The following is a 27,123-nucleotide window of genomic DNA, read 5'->3' on the forward strand; positions in this document are numbered from 1 at the left end:
ACCATAAGCACCCCAGTCAGTGCAGTGCAAAAAGTAATGTTTTGGAAGACAAGAACTTTTTTACATAGAGACAGGATGACTTAGAAAGGTTTAATAATAAAAAGCAAAATCATAACTTTAAGCCTTCAAGTCTTGCCAGGCTATCTCAGAAATTATATTCTGTTTTTTTCTGAAAGATTGATCCATATCTACTGAGTTCTGATGTAAGAACTTTTGTATTGATATAAAATATTCTCTGAAAATCAAGTCACTCTGTGTTCCAATAGTAAAGAAGAATACACTTAAATCATTTATTCGCTTAATGTGATATTAAAAAAAGCTGTGTTGCCTAATTAATTAAAATAATTTTTTGTTGTTTACAGTTCTTTATTTTCCTAACAGTAGCAAATAATTTGGCTATACAAAGAGCACAACTGTTTTGATGTTTATGTCACTAACAATAATACAATCAATACTAAATACTAGTATCAATACGTAGGATACAAGAGATTGACATTTTAATTTTACACATGTGCAAAACACAGTTGCTCACATGAAAACAATTAATATACTTCTGTTTAACCATTGTTATAACGTATCTTACATTATCACACTTTAAGTTCAGTGGGTTTTCTCATAATGTTCAATGTATAAAATAATTGTTATGGGGGTATATCCGTATATACTGAAAAACACTAATTAGGTACTTACACACAGCGAGATACAAACACTAATCATGGAATATATCATGCATTATTTAGCATGGGTTTGCATAAAACATAAAGGTTAGCGATTTCCATTAATTATCATAGGAAAATAGAAAGATGTGAACATATGGTTGATGTTATCTGGTATTACTTATTAATAGTGCTTAATGGTTCACCTTAAAAAGAGATACAGGTAAAAAATAAAATAGTACCCTTCATGAATTATGAAAAACAAAATCAGTATTTATAGAAATGTAAAGAGTATAGTTTGATCATGTTTTTGGTAAGGATCAACTCTGGGAAGAGATTTTAAGGCAATAGATTTCAAAACCGGATGTTTAAGATTAAAGGACCATGGAAGTTGAGTCCCATTCTGTTGACAAAAACATCTGATAGAAGTTGATCATTTTATGTTTATCTCTGCCAGCCTAGCAGCATTCAATAAACATTGCCATATTTGTTCCCTCGGATGATTTTGTTACTGTTACAGCTATAAGATTGTCTTCTGGGCATACCTTAGTGATACAACAGCTTTAGAGGAAACTTGTAAGGTGCATTAATGAAGAATTTGATTCCCTTTGGCTACATTCTCATTATGGCGGCATGTTGATCCAAGTATTTTAATCCCTGTTGCAAATCACTATTGCAATGCATGAACGCATCATTAAAATCAAACATAATTAGACTTAATTAAGAAAAACAGTTCTTGGTATTGTATGTTATCTCATTACTTAGGTTGTTTAATATGTTTAGGTGTAGAATACTGTCATTTTCTGGCCAGTAGAAGAAACAAAAGCATTTGACTTTTGTGAGTACTAAAAAAATGTGCTTCCAGATTCAGTTTATTTTCAATTCTGATATATAAAAATGCTCAAAAACAGATAGTTTTTTTCCCCAATTTAGGTTTTCTACATAAGACCTACATATATACAGAGTGTAAAAAAAAAAAAAAAAAAACCTGAATACATAATGGGTCTAAAGTCATTGCATACTGTACATTTTGTTTTGTACTAAGGATTTTGCTGTTGCTTTGGCTATCAGAGTCAGCACCTTAAGCAGCTTTTTTTATCCTGTTCATTTGCATCCTTTGACTGCTGTTTAAACTTAAGCATAGTATTGCGCATGCATTTTTTTTGCTGAATTGCTCTTGTTTTCTACAAAAACATGCACATTAGATTAATTAGCAACTCTGAAATGCCCCAAGCTGAGAGTGTGTGTGTGTGTGTGTGTGTGTGTGTGTGTGTGTGTGTGTGTGTGTGTGTGTGTGTGTGTGTGTTTTTTATGGCTTTTCAAGCCCGTCCTGAAATTTACAGTTACCATGTTGGCTGTTCCGGCCTCAACTTCAGCTGTCCAACCCCACACTGCTACTGTGATGTATGATTTTTTTAAACTTTTTTTTTGTATGCAAACATTCAGTTTGCATTTTTGTCTTTTATCTTCATTATTATTATTATTATATATATATATATATATATATATATATATATATATATATATATATATATATATATATATATATATATATATATATATATATATATATATATATATAAATAAAACAACCCATTCTCTTGTTCAGATATTTCCCATCAAATGTAAAAGAAAACCAAAAATGTAATATCTGAAATCACTCTCAATTTTGATAGTCATAACAAATTTAAGGATGTAAAACAACAATCTATCTTCGTATCAGTTAATCAAATAAGTATTGCCTAACAAGTGTTTTTGAGCTCTTACTTATAGAATCTACTCTGACAGGTTACCCATCTGACTTGTAAATGGAGACCTCCCAGCGAGCAGGACCTGCAGTGTATTTGCGTGAGGATTGATCCCCTAAGAGCTGGGATTTGAAAGTGGATGAGCAAATTGCAGCCTGGATTCCCTTGATTAACTCTCTTCTAACTCTGTAGTGAAGGCCATATAAGGAAGAGTGGCATCGTGTTATAAGAAGGGAAATAAAAAATACAAAATGAGCAAGTTAACTGAGAGGCCCACAAAGAGGGGATCCTGGAAAGTAATGCTGGACAGCTCAGATGGTTGCTTAAGAGTTTTTAAAGCTGACAGATAATTAGAAGAAATGGAAGTCCAGGAGTTATTATCATAGCCTGAGGTTAACATTCTCTCCACCCTGCAAAAACTCTGATTCTGGAGTTCAAAATATTATCTTTACAAATTACATTAGTATAAAGCAAAGAAGTGCAAATTTCCTATTAAACTATTAAAGCAAGATTACTATCTTATTTTAGAAAGGTATTGGAAAATATCTAGGTTGCACACATACTGGGAGGCCACTATAAGTGAGATAGAAGATAAAGATAATTATCCATATGTGTGTTTTTTTTTACCTATTTGAAATGAGGGCCAGAAAAGAAAAATATTTTCATTCCTAACCCTATCAAAATTAAAGTTTGACCTTTAATGTGAGAGTGAATGGGTAAATCCTTTCACCATCAATTGTTCTTGCTGTACCTCATGATATTAATTTTGGACATTAAGGACCACTGTCAATGCTGGTTGTTTGCAAAAAACACTGAATAACACAATCCTGTCCTTCATCATGCTTTGGGACAAATGCATCCACTCACAGAATCTTAATATCGTTTACTGTGATTTTTCATCCAGGTACACTGAAGAGACCCTAAGAATGGAAGACAATGCAGGTCACAGTAATCACAACCTTCTGACTGCCAAAAGTTGACCAAGTGGCTAATTTCATAACCAAAACAGTCTGTGTCTAGTCATCCTCCGTTTTGCTTTCAAGGTAATCAATAACCTTGCTCCCCCATACTTCCCAGATCTCATTCAGATCCCTACCCCCCTCCCCCTACCCATAGATCTTCCTCTTCCATCCACCTTGCGAGCTTCCTGCCTACCTGGTCGCCATGTGGAACAGAGCTTTCTCCCGCTCTGGTCCCATAGTCTGGAATTCACTCCCACTTGATATCCTTCATATTGATACTTTACCTGTGTATAAATCAGAGCTAAAAATCCATCCATCCATCCATCCATCCATCCATCCATCCATCCATCCATCCATCCATCCATCCATCCATCCATCCATCCATCCATCCATCCATCCATCCATCCATCCATCCATCCATCCATCCATCCATCCATTTTCTTCTGCTTTACCCGGGTTCGGGTTGCGGTGGCAGCAGTCTAAGCAGAAATGCTCAGACTTCTTCTATACTAAAAGTTCACCTCTACAAAACTGCATACCGCCGCTGATTACAGTTTTTAATGTGTATTTTGTTGGTTGTTTTACAGTCTCCTCTGGTGTTCTGAAAGACCATTTTAATACAATGTATTATTATCACTCTAATATTACTGATAATTGGAACAAAGGTTTTGTCATGGAAAGCAAGATACAGCTATGCCTTTGCATTGTCACATCTTGTTGCTCTAACCCCCATAAGGATGGTGTCAGGTTATTTAGGTTTCCTAAGGACCCTGAGTGGCTTTTAAAGTAGGTAAAGCAGGTCAGACAAGCTTGGGAGAAGTTGGACAACTCCATGACGTCTCTTCTGTGCTTGGAGCCTTTTAAGAAGGACTTTTTATTTTGTTCCCTTATTAAAAAAAAAAAAAAAACTAAACCTTGGTTGTTCAGTGAAATACTAATGTGTGCTGCTCTCAACAGCTGTACTTACAGCATTTCCCCAGGGGTTAGAGAGAGAAAATTGTCTGATGTGTAAGCCAGACATGGACCAATTGATACTAAGAACCTCCCATTGTCACCACCAACCCTTCCATATCCAGCACATGCATCCAGTACTTACCTCAATATCATATCTCTATAATATTGAGTTGAGACAAAATTAAAAAGATATTTTAAAAAAAGGGAACTGATCTAGAGCTTGAATCGTACATTGCTGTTGTCTCAGATAATGATCCAAAGCTAATTGTTATTATGATAATCTCTTGGCTCTGCATTCTGAATGAGGTGTTTCATAGGTTAATGGATTTAACAGAAGTTTCCGAGGACTTTCATGCTGTTTTTATATTGATGTGGTGGAGTTTCACATTTTTCAGGTGGAAACTTATTTGACAACCCAGGCAGTGACGGGTTATAGCTATACCTTTAAGAATTTAGTAGACAATTTCTTCTAATAGTGATGGAGGATTTATTTGAAAAATCAGGTAAACTTAAAGTATTATATACTAATTTATATTCAAAAACTAGTAAATAGTTGTGCTATTTCTACCAGAGGAGTAGCAAGCTGTGTTTGTTTTCTACCAAGGCTGTTGCTGCCAAATTAGCCATCACCCTACGGCTCCAAGTCTGAGTCCGTAGGCTAGAGGTTTGCTCTGGATGGTTCTAGCCTGTCTGTTGTTAAATTGACATCCTGCCCTCCTTTGACCCAAGACCTCTCTTTCACACCTTAAATGTTTCCTTTTCGACCTCTGCCATGGACCCTCCTAAGTCAGTGTTTTTTACCTGAGCCAGATTAGTAGATGGTGCTGCTTCCTTTCACTTGTCTAGCTCTAGAAGTTATGTGATGAAGCAACTGGTAATGTTTTTGTGAATATTACTACTCCTAGATACTTGAGTAAAATGTCTCATTACACCACTTAGCACAAGTTAATAGAGCAATTACAAGATCAGGTGAAAATATATTTAACAGTAAGTATTGTCACTTGAGGTATATATAATATATTTGCATTACCAACAGGTAATGCAAATATATTACATATATGAGGGGCATTCAATAAGTAATGCCCCCGGCCCACTTCCAGATGTTTGATCAAGCTGAAATATTGCATGCAAAGTATTTTACATCTCTATAGATTAAATAGCAAATTACAGCTCTGAACTAATTGTGATTTCTGATTTATTTAGTCAAATTGGAGTTTTTGCATTTGAAAGGACGCACACAAAGGGAGACGTTTGATGAAATGACAGTAACTGATAGTGATAATGTCCCATAATATAACCTTGCAAAACATTTTGCAAGGTCATATGACTCACATCATCACCTTAAGTTACTTTAATTTCATCAAACGTCTCCCGTGGTGTGAGTCCTTTTCCAATTGAAAAACCGGATCACTGCTCAACATTCAACAGTCTCCATTTCAGACTTTACTCAGTTCAAAGACCTGAAAGTCAGAAACCACAAATAGTTTAGAGCTGTAATTTGCTACTTAATCTATAGAGATTTACATGCAAAATTTCAGCTCGATCAAACATCTGGAAGTGGGTCATGGGCATTACTTATTGAACGCCCCTCGTATGTATGTAGTTGTGTATTTATAATATATGGTGATTTAAAAAAAGTAGATCAAAAAGTGGTCATTCTGCACATACATTTAATTTTTTTTGTGTTGCTACTTAGTTCTACCTTAGTTCACTTTAAATTTGTACATAACTGTCTAATTACATTATCTTTAACAATAAATTAGATTTTAGCCAACAATTACTCAGTAGTCATTTGATTAAGTACGATTATTATCTTACTAAACTAAAATGTTGTATTTATATACATATAAAGCCATCATGATACCATCATAATAATGTCTAGTGAGGTTTTGTGTCCCAGAACTTTTCTTTTGTTGTGAAACCCATTTACACAGAAAAACAACCTTTTAACGATACTCTTTGCCAAAAATCTACATTTATTTCAAGGCTTTCAACACTTTGGTAAAAATAGTTGTGGAAGCTGCTACACTTGACGGAATGTTAGAGAGTTGACAGAAAGGAGTGAAAAGGAAAAAAGGTGAGCTGGAACTAAAAAGAAGGTGGAGCATGAGGTGTATTTGGAATTTGTGTGTTGGCCCAATAACTTTCTGTGCCCTTTTCTGCCGCTGACCAGCAGTTCATAAAGCCATAAATATTCCTGCATGGGGAGATGCCCTGGGGATTGGAACAGATGAAATGATATCTCCCTCTACTGACAACTCTTCTGGACTAGGATAAGTGGAATAGCAGCAAGATGAACTTTAACAGACGCCGGTGAACATTTTTCAAAGCTAGTGACCTTAATGGCTCCCCCCAGACAGTGTCCGTGTACTGCTCACTCCTTACTAAGGAATGAGGGGCATTAAAGGCACATGACCAGATCACTGGCTGTATTAATGCAGGGATTCGAAACGAAGCAGATATTGAATGAATATCGCAGCATACAATGCTTTAGAAACATTTTCATTTATCAGATTAACTAATTCAAATAGTAGTAAATAGTATTTTTTAAATCAAATTATTATTTTTTCAGTCAAAAAATGTTTTGCTGTTTGTAATCTTTTGACCAAACATCACAGCAGAAGGATCAGGGATACATTTCAGGAGAGGTTTAAAGTAAGGATGGGCTAGAAAACAGGTTTTGAGCATCCAAATGGAGAAAATACAGTATGGCAAACTTGAACAGACATAAATATTAAATTAAACTGATAGCTCATGCAAGGAGAGGGTGAATCAGAGAACCAGCCACAAGGCCCAAGGGTAATTCTGGGGGAGCTCCAGAGATCTCAAGCTAATCTGTTGACAATGTAAAAGCCCTGAAAAGGGGGATAATCTAATGAATGATCCAAGGACACGTTTGTTCCTCTGCTCTAGCATGTATTGACTGAGGTATCATAACTTGCATATATATAAAACGATTCCAAACTTATAATAACTGTAGTGTTTCCTTATGAACATCATGGTATACAAACATGACAACAATAGGTAGTAATTGCAGTACAATTCTATTCACTCACATGGAACTGTATTTACTGCTATGAGCTATCAGCTAACTGTGACGAAACATCTTTAACCACAAAAGATGTACATATAGTTGGCAATGAAACATATTCACAAGCTGTTCAGCAGTTAGTAAAACTCCTACCAAAGGTACATGTGTTTTTATGTATAAACCCATACTTGAAAAGGGGGATAACTTGATGAATGAGCCACGGACACCTTCTTGCCTCTGCTCTAGCATGTATTGACTGAGGAAAAAGTTTGGGTGCTCTTTACCATTGCATAGTCGAGCTAGGCTCCCATTGCATGTCATATATGGACACTAAAGGTGCTGAACAAAATAAAACATGACTAAACCCAACAGAGGATGAAGTGCTCAACAGTAGTACATGAGTAAAAGTTTTGATACTCGTAGTCAAATCTGACTACATCTACCCAAGTTAAAGCATTGAAGTGCTCACTTTTAATACTTTTTTTTTTACACTTTTTTATACTTAAAGGTATAGTGGAGGATATTCTTTTTCCGGGTGAATCATCAAAATAAGTGGTCCTCCTGTCAATCATTCTGGTGATATGCTCGTCCTCATTTTCACTTACCGGTGTTGAGTCTAATAGTGGAAAAATGGCAAACCTTTATGTGGAAGTAAGCTTGTCTGAGGGATGCAAACAGCAACTTTTAAACGGAGTGCGCATAAGGAGAAATGGGCTCGTGCATGCTCTCGCACGCTCCTTCACGTGTTTAATAGGCGTTCCCTCTCTGGATTTTTTTTTTTAAATGGATAGGGCAGTTCTTTTCAAAAAGTTGTGAAAATCCCCATCTTAAAGTATTCAAAAGTACATGCATTTAAAAGTGTTTAAGTATTCCAAAATAAAAATTACAGTACATTTCTGCCTAATTTCCAGAGTAATTTTAAAGAACCTTGTTACTTTCAGAAACTGCCTAATGTATTAATATGTAGAACCGCAACTCTGCCATCAATTCTGCGTTTCTTCATTCTACACTTTCACGATGGAATAGTAGTTTAAGAGCGAATCTATTATCAAAAGGAAAATATATATATATTCATTCAGATTTCTAATATAAAAATGTGCACATATAACCAGCAACAGTAAATATACCTCAGATTTATAGGGAAGACATTTCAATTCATCACAACAGGACATTTACTGGTAGTGCAGGTCATACATCTATCATTTCTCACAAAACACAAATCTTTTGATAGATATGCAGATCATTTTCATATTGGGTCTGTTGTATGGCGTCGGAATTCTGCCAAAAGTGCACTCCAACAAGCAGCTTTATTTCACTGCTTACTCGCATGAGTGCTTGTTTCTTCTCTGTGCTTGTGTGGTTCTCCTCACCTGCAGCCTCCCTCCTACTTGCATGGGGCACTGTTACTGCTTGCTCCTGTCAACTTTTGTCACTGTGAAGGCTTTACCCACCGGACAAAGCAACTTGCCTGTTAGTTGTTACTTTGAAGGGAATCCCACCTCTTGAGGCTGTACTTTTATTCCTACTAGCAAAGTAACTTCAGGCTAAACCCTTCTCTACAAGAGTATGAAGTTGGTAAGCAAAGTTATCATTAAGTATTACATGGTGTGGGTGAATACTTCTACATGGTATGGAGATGGTAAACAAAAGGATCTTAACTAAATTAACATCTCTTTTGGATAATGTCTCCCATCCCATGCATGAAGCTCTTGCAGAATGGAGAGCTCCTTCAGTGACAGACTGCTGCACCCTAAATGCACCAGGGAGCGTTAACACAGATCCTTCCTCCCAGCAGCTGTAAGACTTTATGACATCACAACAACCTCAATAGGCTGTTACATTCATGCTGCTTTTGTACAGTTTCTATCTTAGTCAGTAAAATAACGTGATGCTGTAATTTTGATAATCTCTGATATTGTTATTTTCATATATCCATTACTGTAAAAATGTCCATATCTGTATATTGGTCATTCTCCAGGTGCACAATTTTTATGTTTAAAAAACTTTATATTACAGTATTTTTATTGTTTATCTTTTAACTCTCCACTATTATGTTATTATTTTATAATTTCTCTAAGGTCCATATTTGTGTGATATATATAATCTTTTTTTGTTGCTGTAAACACCAGAATTTCTCCATTGTGGGATTTTTTTCTATTCTATTTCTTTTCTAATACTTGATTCTTATTGGCTGTAATTGCCTGTTAAAAGGGGTTATATGACACCTATAAAAAAAAGTTCTATTCAAGTAGCCTGATTGTTTCTGCTGGCTCAAGCTTAACAAGAGAGGTTTTGCTTGTTACCTTGCCAGCTTGTTACAAATCAAGATGTGGCATTTCCTGCAAAGTAGCCAATCACAGGTAGGTTTCTTTGTTTGATGTGTAACACCTTCACAATGACATTACCTTGGATAAAACCAGAACCTAAGCTACACCTGCCAGATCTCAACAGTAATACTAATGAACTTTATATAAATTGCTTTATGGTTAAGGGGACATTTTGACAAATTATAAAAGAAGCATTAATCTAAAGCCAAATCCACTTTCAAATCCTTAAAATCATATGCCAGTCTTTAAAATGTTTAAAGGTAATTGTGACATGCACTAAATGGATTTAAACTGAAACTAAAATAAGAAAGGGTTCTTCAGGCTAAAATCCTGGCAGAAAATAGCTTAATATGAAAGCACGCCATACTTTTCATATATTTTTTAAAAAACAACAAATTTTTTAGTTCAGTTAAAAAAAATCAGGATTATGGAATCAAAACATTTTTTTAATAATCTAAGGGTCAAATTCCACATCTTTTTATTTAAAAGGTAAAGATATTGATTTTTCCTTTTAATAGTGTGCATGGTTTAAGCATGAAAGTGGCATCTTTTATTTTGCACACATGACTGATTCACACTATCCACCATAGCATTACCTCTGCTCAACCCTTTACATGCTATATAGTATTTATCATGGTGCTTTGAGTTATGTCACAAACCGTAGGGCACAAGATTATGACTGTCTTATGTTGGAGTGCCAGCACGGCCATTGCTATGTGTTGATTTACAAGGCTATTCTTAAAGTGACAGCACCTTTCTTATCATCTTTTCCTGTTTTGAATAACATTGCCTACACTGTCTGAAATGTTTAAGTTTCATTGTTCCTCATGTCAGAACAGAAAGGAGAAAGACGGCTTTTGTTTTTTCAGCTTCAGCTGACATTCAAAATTTGCAGTAGGGCTTCAACTCCAGACTCTGGTTTTGTTTATTTTAACAGGGCCATGATAAATGCACTCATATCTAAATTACCTGAATGCAATGTTTGTATTTTAGGGTAAACATTTTAGCTGCTTTTGTATTGAATTCCTTGTCTAATTTTCTTGTTTTTAATTTTTAATGTATGCTTCCACTCTTGCAAAGATCTCTTAAAAATAGATATTTTGATCTAGTTAAGTAATTAAAATAAATGAATAATAATTAAAGATAAAACAAAGAAACTTAAATGTATTTACTGTACTGTATTTCAAAGATCGAAACTTAAAGGAAACATTTTATTCACTCTTCAAAACGGGAAAGTGAACACATTGTGCCACACAACTAAAGCCAATATTTCAAAACTTGTTTTCCTTTCCTTAGAATCTTCAGATGCTTCGGTAGGGTAAACCGCGCAGTAAAGAAAATTCCTAGAAGGGAATGTCTGTCGACAGCCTGCCAAGTTCAAAGGAATCATCAGACCGGGACATTACCTCTATAGTCCTGAAGCAGTAAACAATGCAGTCAAGACTTTTTTTATGCACATTAGCAAAACCCCTAATGAAAAATGTGGTATGGGTAAAAACATGAATAAGCATGAACATGTCAAATAAATTCAAAAGTGTTAGTCATTTCCTGTTATTTTTATAAATCAATTGAGAAACCGACCTTAGGGTATATGCAAATTCTTGTTCTGAGAGAAATGCATTTAAGATGGCATAATTGTGGTGTAATTTCGAGAATGTGAGTTTAAATTTATCTACATTTTTTATTTTATTTTCCTTTAGGCAACATAATCATTTCATTCTTGTAAGGGATAACGTTGTTGGGAATTTGAGAAAGGGTCTGTGTTTTTTGACATACAGAATATTCATGTGCAGGAGAGAAGACAAAGCTGCTTTAATAATATGACTAGCTTTAAGCAAAAATGCACACAAAAAAATCTTCTGCCTATTTCTGATTTCCCTGCTAATGAATGGGTTGAAATCAGGACAATTTTTTTATATAGTGATATTTTGATGTTTCCTAAGTACTTCTTCAGACACACCTTGATAAAAATTGACTGTTATAAGACTGAACAGCTATTACAACTGAAACTACGAAACTTTTATACTAAACTTTACCTATCAGTAAAAGTGAAGGGATTGGGAATAGTAAGCTAATGTCATTGGTTATTTTGAAACATAATTTTAATGGTTTAAAGCAAGAATGTTGTGATACACAATTGCTTCTTACCACTAATGTGTGATGCATGGCTGACACAACAATGGCAGTAACTTGTGCAATGTATAATGTGCAAATTACTTTTTTTGATGCCCTGTGCAATAACTATATATAGATATAGAGATATAGATGTACAGAGATATAGATAGATATCATCTATATAAATACCTATATACACCCTGTGCAATAACCCTGTATAATGATCATACTATAAAAAAAAAGATTTAAAAAAATGTCATATGTGGATGCACTGTATATATATATCCCATTCACCTTTTTCTTACATTGGCACATTCCTGTTCTTTATCTGTTTGAGCTTTGAACTGATGTAACGAATACATTTCTCCACTGTGAGATCAATAACGTCAATCAATCCATTATTGCTACTTACTTCTAACCTTCATAAATCTTTGAGCTCTGCCCATTAATCTTCTCGGCGACTACTGACTTTTTATTTATAATGGTCTATTTGGAAAAAATCTAGAATTTAATAAAACAAATTTCATCTTAATTTAAGGAGGTAAATAAGATGATTTGCCAATGGTCTATTTGGAAAAAATCTTAATTTTAATTTAGTGCGGATGACGTCTCCAAAATGTATGGTTTTTGTAGTATTCGTAGGAGGAAAGTCCATCGATGATCGAATCCTTCACCCAAAAACTCAGTCATCTGCCACAAATCTTTCCATCTGCAGTATGAACATCTGTCTGTTCCTTGATATCCAAAAGCTGCTCCTAGAACTCCTCAGTACTAGGTGGTAGATTTACTAATTTTAGTTTTGTTGCTGATACTAATTCCCTGTAAAGGCATACTGATTCAAGAAGCACATAAGATTGATAAATGTGTGGACATTGGGTTTGAGTCATCATTCTATGAAATATTTTTATGGTTGTAAAACAGTCTTAAAATATTAGGAGGTCTTTAGAGTTTACATTAGGGGAGACTTTTTAAAATAAAATCCTTTTATCCTCTACCAACTTTCTAAAGTTATCTAATCCTAATAACAAGGGCAAATTTATGAGAATGAGAATCACTCTAAACTGGATGCTGTACTGTAAGTCAGAATGTCACAGGCTGCTTAATTGTCTGAAATATCTACTGAAAAAAGGTGCGGTGCCATGATGTAGGTGTTAAGGACCAGCTGGATATTTTCCCCCTAACCAAACAGATTTTATAGGATCTCTAAGAAGAGTAATTCTTTCTTGTAATTGTTGTTGGGTTTATAAATCTTAGAACCTGGTTGTTTTGAGCTCTGACCAAATATGAAGAGCAAGTAGGGGATGAGGCTGGTTCTGGTGCGTCAGCAACATCTTAGTGTTGTGATCTTAAGTTGTATGGATTTTGCTTTACTTTGCAGTTTGATCATTTCTTTATTCTTCATTCACTATTGTTATTTTTTTCTTTATCAGTTAATTTTTTGTGTTTTTTGTATCTAGAGTTATTTGCTGTTGGGTATCTGTTGGATTTTTTGAGTTTTCAGTCCCTGCAGAAAATTGTGCAAATTGTTGTTCCTCGCTCTCTTCACTTCTCATGGTGTCAACACTAGTGACTATAGTCGATAGGAAAGGAACTTTGAAGTGCTGTTCTGTACTTCAAAACATTTAAATCTTAAGTCATTTTTTCTTACAACAAAAGCATTATTTCTGGAATTAAGGAGGTAAATGAGACAATTTGACTATGGAACAAGACAATTTGCTTTTACAATCAGAAAAAAACAATAACATTGTCTCATTTCAAGTGCATATTGTCAAATTATCATATTTTAAGAGTAAAAATACTCATTCCATTGGCAAATCATCTTATTTACCTCCTTAAATTAAGATGAAATTTGTTTTTATTAAATTCTAGATTGTTTTTGAAGTGTGAATCTGGACAAACTTTGGCTTTTCATGAGGTCATTACGTGACAGAATAGAAATAAACGAAGAATACGACATTTAAAAAGTTTGTTCGGATTTAAAATAAAACGGAATGTTAAATGTTGTTTACAGTGCATGTAAATAATTGGTTCCAGCTGCACATCCCTTTATATTTCATGTCTGTATTGATACAAGATTAAAAAATATTCATACTTTTATCTCTGTCTCCAAAAATGTGCTATATTTAAGTACGCTTCGTCACTGCTGGCGCTTACTTGTTAATGAATAAGTTCTTGTTCTGCATGCAGCCATATGTCATCAAAGCAACTGAGACATAAAGAAATCAAACAATTTTTTTCTTTTTTCATAAAGAATTACTGTTTTTGCTACCGGCTGCTGTTTTTCCAGTAACATTGTTTTTACCTTATGCCCAGGAACGTCCTATAAATACAAAAACCCTGCCAGGCTTTAAGCCTAAAGCCTTACTCCCTTCTGAACTGTAAAATAAGGCATTTATCTAGTGCTGCCCATGGAAGTATCAAGTTGAGGTATGGTGCTGAAGCTCGCCCGTAAATTATAAAACCCTGGTGTTTGGCTTGTTTGCCAGTGTGTGTGCTGACTACAGGAGACACCAGGCGGTGTTTTGTTTTTTCCTCTCTTCCTGCTTCTTTCTCTTCCCATCCCTGGATCTCAGTTCTCCCTGGGGTGTGTCCACATCTATGGAAGCGCCTCTCCTGTTTCTGCTGCTGTTGATGCTGCCGCCTCCTCCCTCCACTCTGCTCAGCCTCCATATCTGCATCAGCTGCAGAGCTTGATCTTGTTTCTTTTCCCTCCACCTTTCTTGATCCTATCAGGAAGAATATGTTTCTAATTCAATCTCATTTTTTTAGGAGGTGTGGATGAGTTTCAGGAGGGGTCAGTCACTATTTGTCACTTTAGAGTATCTTTAGGGGACCGGATGAGAAAGGAGCCCTGAACACTCACCGCAGCCTCCCCTCCCTCTCCTTCTTGCTCCCCTGTCTCTCCATCCTCTCCTCCTCTCTTCTTCAGTCTGCAGCCTCCGACAGCAGCCGCCGCATCATTTTTCAGAGCAGCTGCCCCCTCCCTCCCTCTCTTTTTCTCTCACCCACCCTGCTCCTCTTCTCTCCGTCACCCCTTCTGCTGTTCGCACCTCCGTGGGAATGCAGAACAGGGTAGGATACTCGCAGAATCATCTTTTTGAACAATTTTTATGTTATTTCTCCCCCACCCCCCCTTCCCTGAATCTGGAAAGGGAATAATCCGATCCGGGGGGGGTGGCCAGCGCCTGGAAACAGGACCTGGATCAGCTGGATCAACAAACATCACCCCTTCTTCAGTCTTATTGGCAGATCGCTTCAGATCCTTTTTTCCCTCAGCTGCCTGCTTTCAGTCGTGGCTCTTGGATTATTGTTACACCGTCATCTGAAACGAGCGCTCCAACCCTGAGGGCGCATTTAGATGAAAAGTTGGAGCAGCCCTGCAAAGACACTGCAAGCGAATTCCTTCTGTATATATTTAAATATTTCCGAGTGAAATGAACTGACGTGACATCCAGGAGCGGTGGTTTACATTTTTAAGGACCCCCCCTCCCCGTGCGGCTGATAATCATCCACTATAAGGCTGCATAGGAGTCCTGGCTTGCTGCTGGATTTAGTGCGCTCCCATCCTGGTGGATTTACGGCTCCAATCTGTGGGATCGATATAAATATATGTGTATACTTGGGGCACCTTTTTAACACTGGAGTGAAACATCCTCGGATTTTTCATCGCTCAATTTACGCAGAACTCCAGTGAAGCGCTGTTTCCCCTCCTATTCCCCTCCTGCAGCCCTATTTCTCCTGCTTGACTCACCTGTCCATAACCTGTATGCTCATGGGAAGTTGGGATATCATGCATTCGTGCTCTTGTGTGTGAGCGTCTCTGTGTGAGTGAATGTGTTTGTTTGTTTTTTGTCCGCCAGAGGGAGTGTAGGTTATGCTGCTTTTTGAATGCATTTGAATGCAGTGCCAGCTTTTAATTAAAACGTGACTGTGAGTGGATTGTGTCTGCTTGGTTTTAGATCTGTGCATGTAGTCATTCTAGCTGTACTCACTTAAAATGTGCAGCATCCCTTCTGCACCGTATCTTTACATATGCCTGTTTATTATCAGGCCACCTGTTTGACCTCCCAAATAGTCTGAGACAGAATAAGGGGGGAAAAAAGCTGCAGCAGGATGAGTGAGCGCTCTGGTACAAGCACTCTGGTAGCCATGACGCTGGAGGAGCCAGGGGCTGAACCAGCGTCCCCTCGAGCCCCGGGCCCTCTCCGCTGTGGCCCGTGTGCTGTGTGGCCTCGCCAGCAGACCTGGCTGTGTGCTGTACCCCTGGTGATGGGATTTGTAGGATTGGGACTCAGTCTCATGCTGCTCAAATGGATTGTGGTTGGCTCTGTGCAAGATTATGTCCCTACGGATCTGGTTGATCCAAAGAGTATCAATGGCCAGGACCCCATATTTCTCTCAAAGCCCAGCGCCATGCCCAAGGGGCCTGACATTTCCACGGCTACGACTTCTTTAGCTCCGTCTACTACAGCAATGATTTCAATGACCACACCTCTGGCAGGAGATGGTACTGCCCCAGCCCCAAGAACTCGATCTGGTCCACCAGCAAACCACTCAGCAAATGGCAGCAACCCCAACGGGGATGGAAATAGAGCCCCTCACCTGCACAATCGAGTTGGCACCCGTATAAGTGGGACTACAGTAACCACCTCCGCCACCCGTGCCACCCGTCTTACCCCTGCACCCAGTGGTAAGGAGGTCACGCCCCGCAGTAATGTAAGGAAAGGAAGCAGCACATCCAACGGACGCAATGGAGCTGCCAATTCAAATCCTGGACAGACTTCTCCTACCGTCACCACCACGACATCCACGACCACAACAGCTATTTCTAAGGGCACCGCCAAGGTACCCCCAACAACGACCTCCCAGCCAGCAGTCCCACTGAAGCCCACATCACGCTGGAATCAGGGGCGTCCAGGGAGGGGTCCAGCCACACGCCCACACCACCGCTTCAGAACACGTAAGTCCAGAATTTTGGCCACTAGTGCTGTACGAGTGAGTGCAGTATTTAAAGGGTATGTGTTGAACTCATGAGTGTTTGAGAAGAGCTCTTGGGCCTGTATGGCACTAAATGGAGTGTTTCAACGTAGTAGCCACTTCTTATACCCTCACGTCTGTATAAAGGAACCCTATCATATCTGGCAGGCCTAGTTACAGCTTAATCTCTGGGATTAATCACATAATATACATTTTATTCTTTATCCTCGTAGATAGTGGATACTCCACTGGCTTAATATTAATCATATGCATTAGAGCAGGCTGGTATCAGGGGATATGCTGTGATTTCACCCCTTTCATCTTTATCTTTACCTTATGCATGAATGTGATATGAATCTTACCTCCAGAGGAGTTTTCTTCCTTATTTCTACAATTTTAAAAGTACCTTTGAGTACAGGGCTTTATCTGACAGATTAGACTTGGCTTTGGTTCTGCTAGAGTGGAAATTTAAGTCCTGCACTATGTACTCTGACCAAAGATGGTATTTTTATGAGAAAAAAAAACTTTGCTTGTAAGGTGTCAATGCATGAGTGAAGTTAGCTTTCACCCTCTTGTCTTGAGGAATCGGATAAATCAAGGCCACATATCCTATTTAGCAGAATGTTGCAGGTGCAGCTTTACACTGCAGGGAGATATAGAGTGTGAGGCTGGGGGGGTTAGGTGCTGGGGGGAAGTAAAATGGATATGGGGAAGAGAATGGGGTATCAGAGGACAAGTGGAAAGGGAATAGACAAGGGAAAGAAGGAAGAGAAACCCTTTGAAAAACAGCAAAGTTAAAGAGGGTGGCGAATGAAGGACTCGAATGCGGGAAGCATAACAAAGCAGTAGAAGGAAGAGAGGGGGCTGCGAGATGAGAGGAAAAAACAGATGGAGGGGGCTAAGTAAGGGAAAAGCTTGAGGGAGATAGAGGGTACAAAGCAGGGGAGATGAGAGTTTTGCATATTTTGTATTGTGCTAAAGTAAGAAGGATCCATGATTGTTAATTCCACAAGGAACACGTTTTCAACATCCTGCAAAATTTCTTTGAGATGTGGGTGGGGCAGGATGTGAATGGGGTGATGAGTTGTGAATATGACTGGTAGAAACATATTTTTTCATATGCTTTGACTACTAAGTTACAATTTCACCTCTGCTTCCTGTAAGAGGAGTTGCCAAAGGGATGGAATATGAAATGGTTTTTCATTTAACAACAAAAATGTGTTGAGATGAAAAATGAAACCCTCATTCCTCCACATTCCTGGTACAGATTAAATGGCCGCATTCACTACATGCTACCGTCTCATTTATCAGGTGGATGTATCACTGGTATTGATTGCAGCAGCAAAAGTGATCAAGTGACACTTTTTCATCCTTGTGCAAAATATTTTCAGTCTAGCTGACTCTCTATAGCCATAGACAATCCTCAGACTCCTCCTGCAAAATTATCCGCTGCTCTAGAGTCAATTACATCACTTGCCAAATAGCTGCCAAACAGCTGAAAGCTGCCAAGGCGAGCAGTTCCCTCGGGTGAACATCAGGAAGCATCTGTTTGTGCTGTATACTATAAAAGGCTGAGGACCTCACATGGTATCATATTTTTAGTAAATCAAATTTTTGTACCTCAGGAATTTAGAACATTAAAAGATTTTTTTTTGGTTTTTCGAGAAAGAATTGAATTTATTTTGAGTCTTGTTTTTTCTATACACTTTGTCTACATTAGCCAGCCGGAAGGCAGCACTTCAAATATACTAAAACAAAAGTCACCAAATGGATTCAATAGAAGTCATATTCTTTGTTAGAATTCTAATTAGTATTTATTGGTTTGTTTATTTTTTAATTCAAGTTTTAACATAAACTAAATGAGGAATTCAGAATGTATAAAGTGAGCATTTTTGAGAAGAAAAAAATATAGGCATTTAATATATCCTCATTTACAATGCCTATCTGGATATTAGTTTGGGAGTGAACACATTTCTATGATGTTAATGAAGGGAAAAACAAAACACAATATCAGCTTCAACAACCACCCCCCAAAAATTGGCAGAGCATATCAAGGAGAGGTTTAATGTCAAAACAATTGGTTATCAGCCTGAAAAAACAAAAAACAAAATCAAATGTATCAGTTATGCTCAGGATTACCCCTTGTTTTATCTTTACCCTTCATATATAAATTACAAGCTCACAGTTGGCCACTAGATATTTGCAAAGAGCTTATTTTTGTCTTAGTGAAAGTGAGGAAAAAGTGCAGGAGCTGATGGCAAAGAGGGAACAGATTGTGAAGGTGGAAGGCACTTTTTGCCCAATGTAACCAGAGAAAACTGAACCACCCTCTTTAACGTCTCATCCGATGGAGCATCAACCTTGAGATGACAGATACTAAATTTTGTGGTCTATAAATCAAAGGTTATATCATTTCATTTATTTTTTTCATTTTCTGTTTTCAGGAATATCATTCAAACTGCCTCCCAAATAGAATTTCCACTATAAAGCCAGGTTCCAGCTGCAAACTAATGCAAAATATTGCAAAGGTTCATTAAGTAGTGCTTTGCATTACCCCTTGGTCCCTTTCTGACTAGCTATTCGCTTTAGCCTCCAGGTCCAACTAATTTGATTTCTACTAAATAAGGATGACAAGGTTTCTCTGCTGTATCTTAGTGTGACATTAATTGCTTACAAATTTGTGATTAAAAAAGCACTGTACAAATTTCAGACTACTATCCCTTTAAGGGTATACACCATTCAGTACATGTCAATTTTAAAAGTGAAATTAGTCTCTACTCTCTTTACCCCATTTTATGTTAGCAAATATTTCAAATTTTCAGCAAAGACACAAACGATGATTCAAATGGTGAAGAAGACCTGCATAAATAACTAGATTTAAAAGATTTGATCCTTGTATGTTCTCTTTTTTTATATTTCAGTTTTATTTTCAAATCTCAAGGGCTCACAAGTAGCTGTGGAATATTTACTTACACAATTCAAATAGTTTAAGATGTTCCAAAAGTACTTTCCTCTCATAATTTCCCATTTCCTAATTCAAGTCATTTTATAGCAAAGAGATATCTTGGTCTTTATATTCTATATGGACTGACGTTGATAATTTAAAACCACACAATATTAGTTTGATATGTAAATAATAAGATAAACCTGCTAAAAAAAAATTAAAAAACATTTTTTACGGAAAAAAGCTTCTATGTGGATACTTAAAATATTCTTGAAAAACTGAGGAGTCGCTGTGCTACTAAACCAATAAATTATTTTACTGAAATGTTTACTAAAATGAGTTTGGATCCTTAGAAATAAGCTAGTCAACATCAAGAATCAGTTTAGCAAATATAAAATGATATGTAAAATGCCTTGCTTGATGAAGAAATTTTTTATAACACATACTTTTACCCTCAACAAATGTATAGCATTTTTCTTTTCTTTTTTTTTCTGTATATACATGCAGTGAGGAAAAGTGTTTCAGGCAGTCTACACTTTAAATCCATTAGGTGGTGGTAAAAGGATATATTTTTAGGATTGCTCCTGGTTTCTGGTTTAAACCTAAATTAGTCTTGGTATTCTTAAAGACGATCTTTTTTCATTCAGGTTGAGGGATGTATTGTAGCTCATCCTTTTATTTTCTTTCGCTGCTTTTTCCATTGTCATTCCATTTTGTCTATTTTTTCTCTACTTTTTCAGCTTCTTTCTTCTCAGCTCACATTCATGAGCATATGGGCATTTCAGCAAAAAAAAAAAAAAAAAACTGGCATACTTGTAAACACAAAGACTAGCATGTGACATGTGTTCGCTCTGACTCATGAATCTATCATTTGATTTTTTTTTTCCCTCCTTTCTTGAGAATGTAACATGTCCAACTGTCATGTAAGCCAGATTGGCTTAGAGGTGCAGACATAACAGGCAAATGGAGCAGTGGACAATGACTGCCTGTTGGGAAAACCATTGGACACTCTGTTGGCTTGGGGCCTGTTCCGCTTTCCTCTCAGTTGTGTGAGAAACCTTCCTTGGTGAAAAGTGGTTGTAATTCCATGCACATATCACTAGCCCATTTGCAGCCCTGTGAAGAACCAGTAGCATCCTTTTCTTTGGTTTTCTTGAAGTAGTTCAAAGATGTTGTTCCTGAATGAAACAGCTACCTGCTTCTGGGGGAAACAGCCGAGCTAGTCAGCACCTTGATATGCAGGAAGCGCTGCTTCTTGCATCAGTGCCTTCACACAGAGGGAACGTCTTCAAGCTGTGCAGGAGTTTGGAACAGAGAGAGAAGAGATGCAAACCAAAAGAGCCAATGTAAATCAACTGAGTTAACATCTATGTAATCTTAATCTTGTTAATGGCTTAAATAAAAAGAATAGCTTTGGCCAGGGGTCTAAAATATAAGCTGGGAACTTCAATGGTATTTAATGAAAGCAATTTTTTTGTTTTTCTGTTTGTTGATAGGGATACATCATGAAAAGTTTTTGATATTTTTTTGCCCTTATAATTAATTCCAATTAAGTCAAATCATATTCAAGTTCAAAACTTAAGTATATTATAGATTTTTTTAAAGGGTAAGCATGCATATTAATATACAAATAAAGGCTAAGTATGAATAAAATGTGTTATAAAGGTGATTTTCACTTATTTATTAACAGATTGATGTTATGTATTAAACGTCATATATAATCATAAGGTGTTCTAATGCAATGAAAAACATACAGCATTATAAAACATTTAAAACAGTATGACCAGAAAGATGAGCACAGCATTTTATTAAAACGTGAATATTATATATGTTTTTCAGATCTCTATTGCATACTCATTAAATCTTGGGTATTGAGCTATGGTTCAATTGCAATCATTATTGTTTAGTTGAATAAACGTCTATATGTAAATAAGAATACGGAGAAAAAAAAAGGGAAACTATGATATAAAGGAAACTTTATTAGTAAGTTTTTGACTCTGACATTCTGGATGCTGCAGGATTGTCTTCCAAAATATTTTTCTAACAGACATTTTTTTCTGGAGAGTACTAATAAGTTTAGATAATAAAGCACCAAACATCCTCATTACTTTATATGTTTATTGTGACACATTGGACTTGAAACATACAAGCATGCATTTTAAGTAAACCCATGCTTTAAATTTTTTTTTCTCCTGTAACTTTGTGATGATATAAAACATGTATGGCATTTGTCTTTACAGCAGCTGATATCACATCCCTTCAATGCGACTAGGGGTGGAGCTGATGATTTTTCGAATCGATTAATCTGTTGATTATTTTTTTCAATTAATCGATTAATATTTAGATATCAAAAGAAGACTTTTAACAGAATTAAACCAGGTGAAACTAAAACTTTTTCATTTTAGGAGTTCTGGATAGACTATATTGACAAAGGTTTTTTTTATTGTACCTGCAAAATGACAATATAGTTCATTACAATTTTAGTATAATTACTGCTTTAAGTTGGATGCTCCATCAGTTAAAGGCACATTTTAGAGTCTCTATACTCCCGTTAAAAAATAAGCGATTTCTAAATTAGTTGACAATCATTTCAATAATTGATTAATTACATATTGTTTCAACCCTAAATGTGACATCACTTGATATGATCATGGATAACCACTTACATCCAGAACAGTAATATTCTAAAGCAATAAAGATTTTAGCTACAGTAAGAAATAGAATTGTGGACTAAAATGGTGAAGTCTTTGTCACTTTAGAAATATTTCTCTGTATGCAAATGTATTGTTCTAACAATTGTTTACCCTTAATCAAACTCTTACCAGCAAATGGACTCAGTTCATTTTATTTAACATTCCTGGTAGAGCATTAGCTATGAAAATGTTCCTTTATGACTCAAAATAACGTATTTACAAAAAAGTCTAGCCACAGTCTAACAGTTTTTTTTATACAAACAAGAATATGGCTTTTAACCCTGTTACATTATTGAAGATAATGTACACGAAATGAAGCTCCCTGTCAGTCAAACATGATGCAGGTAAAATGGTGGAGACTTTTGTTGAGACAAAGCCAAAGTATTCATCTCAACTGGCAAACCCCTGGAAAATTAGTAACTTCTGTTTGCCTTTCTTTGACTTTGGAAGGATGAACAAGTCTTGGTTTTTGCAAATGCAAAATCAAAATGTTTATTTTTGCCAGTTACATTTTGAGGATGCTTTTACTCTTTTAATTAGCATTGAGATCTATAAAAAATAATACATTTTATATGTCTAATGTCTGTAAAAAATTAGTTAAAAATAATAAAGAATAATAAAAGGAGTATTTCAAATTAGTATGGCATAACTTACTGGTGTCAGAATGACACCTTTGTCCAACATTATTACAGTTGTGCTGTCTGAAGCTGCTATTGCTTTGCCCTAAGTGCCACAGGGGATTGTTTTCATTGATGAGATGGGGAAAAAACAAAAGGGTGCTTTTCTTGTCATGCAAGCTCTGTGTTTTTGTTGTTGTCGTTTTTTCCCCTCTGGCTCCATTTGAAGGCTGCACAAAGTACTACTGTATGGCCAGTGGAGCGTGTAAGGGGGATTAAAAACAAAGATATAAATCCAGTTTGCCTCTCCCTCCCTCTCTTACCCTGTTCCTCTCTCTCCAGGGAGGTCAGACTGAGATTTGCCAGACAGCCTCAGAGGCCCCTCTGTCTCTCTAGAGACATGCTCTGTTTGTTCGCTGAAGCTGGCTCAACAGGGCTGGTTCTGCACAGCGTGCGCAGCTGCAGCAATTTGCAAATGTCTTCTTAGTGCGGAGACACGAGTTCTCATGCCACATTTTTTTAAGGGCAAAAAAGAATTGGAATAACCTTTCTGCTCAAACCTGTTTTTTGGAGGTCTTTAGGAAATGTGTGATTTCAATATGTTTAGTAGGAGATTATTGATAAAATACTGGCATTACAGTATGTATTGGTCAGTCTTTAAATTTCCTGCTTACATAAACTGCTGCTTTCTAAATGAATACATTTTTGAAGTCATATTCTTTACGATTTAATTATCTGATTTGCTTATTTTTTATGTTCTTGTGGCTTTGAGAGGTTATGATTTATTTTTTCAGAATTTCAGAAATAATTCTATTTCAATTGTGAAATAGATATAATGGTATTCAGGAAAAATGCTCTATATATATATATATATATATATATATATATATATATATATATATATATACACATATATATATATACACTTTTTAATGTCTTATTATTTCTATATTTATCTTGTAAGTGCTTTGCATTTATTTATTTGTGAAAATATATGTGACTATTTAACATGAAAAATTTATATTATATAATATTTTTTATTTATTTTATTCTTTTTACTTCTCTAAAAGTTTTCTTCCAAAAATGAAATTTAAAAATTAGGCTTTTTTGTAAAAACAAGGTACTTTCCCCAGAGGATATCCAGTTCCTGCTTTATTTTGAGAAATTTTTATTCTCTCGGTTTTTCTGTTTAATGAGTAACACTTTTTTTATAAAAGAAAAAAATAAATAAATCACCCAAGTAAGAAAACAAAATGTACAAAGCTTCAATTCATTAGACAGTAAAGGCTACATACGTGCGCTTTTTACATGCAAATTAATGAGACTATTGGGCAGCACTGGCCTATTACAGCTATAGCAGTGACACTTGACATAGATGGACACCAATTACAAAGCAGAATAAATCTGTGTATTCAGCAGGGTGAGCCTGCAGACAAATTATCCTAGAACGACTGCACACTGAACGTCTGAAATTTTGCAGGAATTGATCTCATGGCCTTTCCATTGCTGGTGCTTTGCTCCAATTGCTGACCCTAGAAGAATCAATGAGGAGGAGGGAGGGAGAAAAGCCTGATAGAGGACAGCTGGGAGACAAAAAGGAAAAAAGAAAAAAATGAAATGAAGCAAGAAAGAAACGGAGTATGTTAGGTACTTAAGAGAAATGCTAGGATTTACTTGCTAGGAGACTTTCAAAAAAACAGAGAGCGTGCTACAGGATAATAATCCAGCAGGCAGGGAAAGGCATATAGACATGACAGTTAAGTAAATGAGCTTTGGCTAGACACTTTGCATATCTCAGACCACCATTTTACCTCTTCTATTATTATCTCTCATTTTTATGCAGATTGCCCTCAAGGTATTATCCGTATTTCACCTCATTCCTGTCACTGCACTGTCTTCACAATGTGGCCATTGCAGAACAAAATCAGCTGGGAATGCAAATCAGTTGGAGCTATCACTTTCTTACACCACACAATTCATTAATTATAAAGACATGAGTGGAGCCAGCATCTTAGAAATAAGTTAAAGATAGCATGTAACAATGTACATGTAAGTCAAATAAAAACTATCAATGAGTCAATCAACAAATGTCACATAAAAAGAAGACTTTCTTCATGAATGGACTTCCCCAGGTACACTGGTTTAACACCAGTTGCCAAAAAGGCATGTATATTAAATGTGGAGAAAAATTAAAGGGTAACATAGACAGGGCTCTGACCAACGTATCAAAGTGTAACAACCCATTATGCTTAAAAAAGTCACAGTAATTGTGTAAATCATACCTGACATCTGAGCTCCCTGCGGATGGCATTTGAGTACAGACACTGGTTATGCTGAACTATTTAGAATTACAGTGGAAATTTGCCAATACGCTTACAGGTGCTGGTCATAAAATTAGAATATCATGAAAAAGTAGATTGATTTCAGTAATTCCATTTAAAAAGTGAAACTTGTATATTATATTCATACATTACATACAAACTCATATATTTCAGATGTTTATTTTGTTTAATTTTGATGATTACAAATGACAACAAATGAAAATCTCAAATTCATCATATCAGAAAATTAGAATATTGTGAAAAGGTTCAAAATTGATGGCCCCTGGTGCCACACTCTAATCAGCTAATTAACTCAAACCACCTGCAAAAGCCTTTAAATGGTCTTTCAGTCTAGTTCTATAGGCTACAGAATCATGGGGAAGACTGCTGACTTGACAGTTGTCCAAAAGACGACCATCGACACCTTGCACAAGGAGGGCAAGACACAAAAGGTCATCGCTAAAGAGGCTGGCTGTTCACAGAGCTCAGTGTCCAAGCACATTAATAGAGAGGCGAAGGGAAGGAAAAGATGTGGTTGAAAAAAGTGTACAAGCAAGAGAGATAACCGCACCCTGGAAAGGATTGTGAAACAAAACCCATTCAAAAATGTGGGGGAGATTCACAAAGAGTGGACTGCAGCTGGAGTGAGTGCTTCAAGAACCACCACACACAGACGTATGAAAGACATGGGTTTCTGCTGTCGCATTCCTTGTGTCAAGCCACTCTTGAACCACAGACAGCGTCAGAAGCGTCTTGCCTGGGCTAAAGAGAAACAGGACTGGACTGCTGGTGAGTGGTCCAAAGTCATGTTCTCTGATGAAAGTAAATTTTGCATTTCCTTTGGAAATCAAGGTCCCAGAGTCTGGAGGAAAAGAGGAGAGGCACTTCATCCACGTTGCTTGAAGTCCAGTGTAAAGTTTCCACAGTCAGTGATGGTTTGGGGTGCCATGTCATCTGCTGGTGTTGGTCCATTGTGTTTTCTGAGGTCCAGGGTCAACGCAGCCACATACCAGGAAGTTTTAGAGCACTTCATGCTTCCTGCAGCTGACCAACTTTTTGGAGATGCAGATTTCATTTTCCAACAGGACTTGGCACCTGCACACAGTGCCAAAGCTACCAGTACCTGGTTGAAGGACCATGGTATCCCTGTTCTTAATTGGCCAGCAAACTCTCCTGACCTTAACCCCATAGAAAATCTATGGGGTATTGTGAAGAAGAAGATGCAATACACCAGACCCAACAATTCAGAAGAGCTAAAAGCCACTATTAGAGCAACCTGGGCTATCATAACACCTGAGCAGTGCCACAGACTGATCGACTCCATGCCACGCCGCATTGCTGCAGTAATACAGGCCAAAGGAGGCCCAACTAAATACTGAGTGCTGTACATGCTCATACTTTTCATGTTCATACTTTTCAGTTGGCCAACATTTCTATAAATCCTTTGTTTTTATTGGTCTTCAGTAATATTCTAATTTTCTGATATGATGAATTTGAGATTTTCATTTGTTATTTGTAATCATCAAAATTAAACAAAATAAACATCTGAAATATATGAGTTTGTATGTAATGTATGAATATAATATAAAAGTTTCACTTTTTAAATGGAATTACTGAAATCAATCTACTTTTTCATGATATTCTAATTTTATGACCAGCACCTGTATTTTAAATGAGTGTAAAGGCAGCTGAAACAGTTTTTTAACCACATTTACTCCTTATTTGGACATATAAATCAGGTAGGCGCTGTCAGAACATGAACCCTGCACTGTAGACTG

At 36.6% G+C, this 27,123-nt stretch overlaps 1 protein-coding gene across 1 annotated transcript in view; it reads left to right on the forward strand.

Moving 5' to 3' along the window:
* Window positions 1-14,476: 14,476 nt before the first annotated feature.
* Window positions 14,477-27,123, forward strand: part of nrg3b (neuregulin 3b) — a 304,145-nt gene continuing 291,498 nt past the window's right edge. Inside the window, exon 1 of the mRNA XM_038280578.1 lies at window positions 14,477-16,753. Within this exon, the coding sequence (XP_038136506.1) occupies window positions 15,907-16,753 (847 nt within the window). The 5' untranslated portion in view covers window positions 14,477-15,906. The remainder of the gene's footprint in view (window positions 16,754-27,123) is intronic.

The sequence above is a fragment of the Cyprinodon tularosa genome, unplaced genomic scaffold (assembly GCF_016077235.1).
Source record: "Cyprinodon tularosa strain WSP-4 unplaced genomic scaffold, ASM1607723v1 ctg161, whole genome shotgun sequence".
NCBI lineage: Eukaryota > Metazoa > Chordata > Actinopteri > Cyprinodontiformes > Cyprinodontidae > Cyprinodon > Cyprinodon tularosa.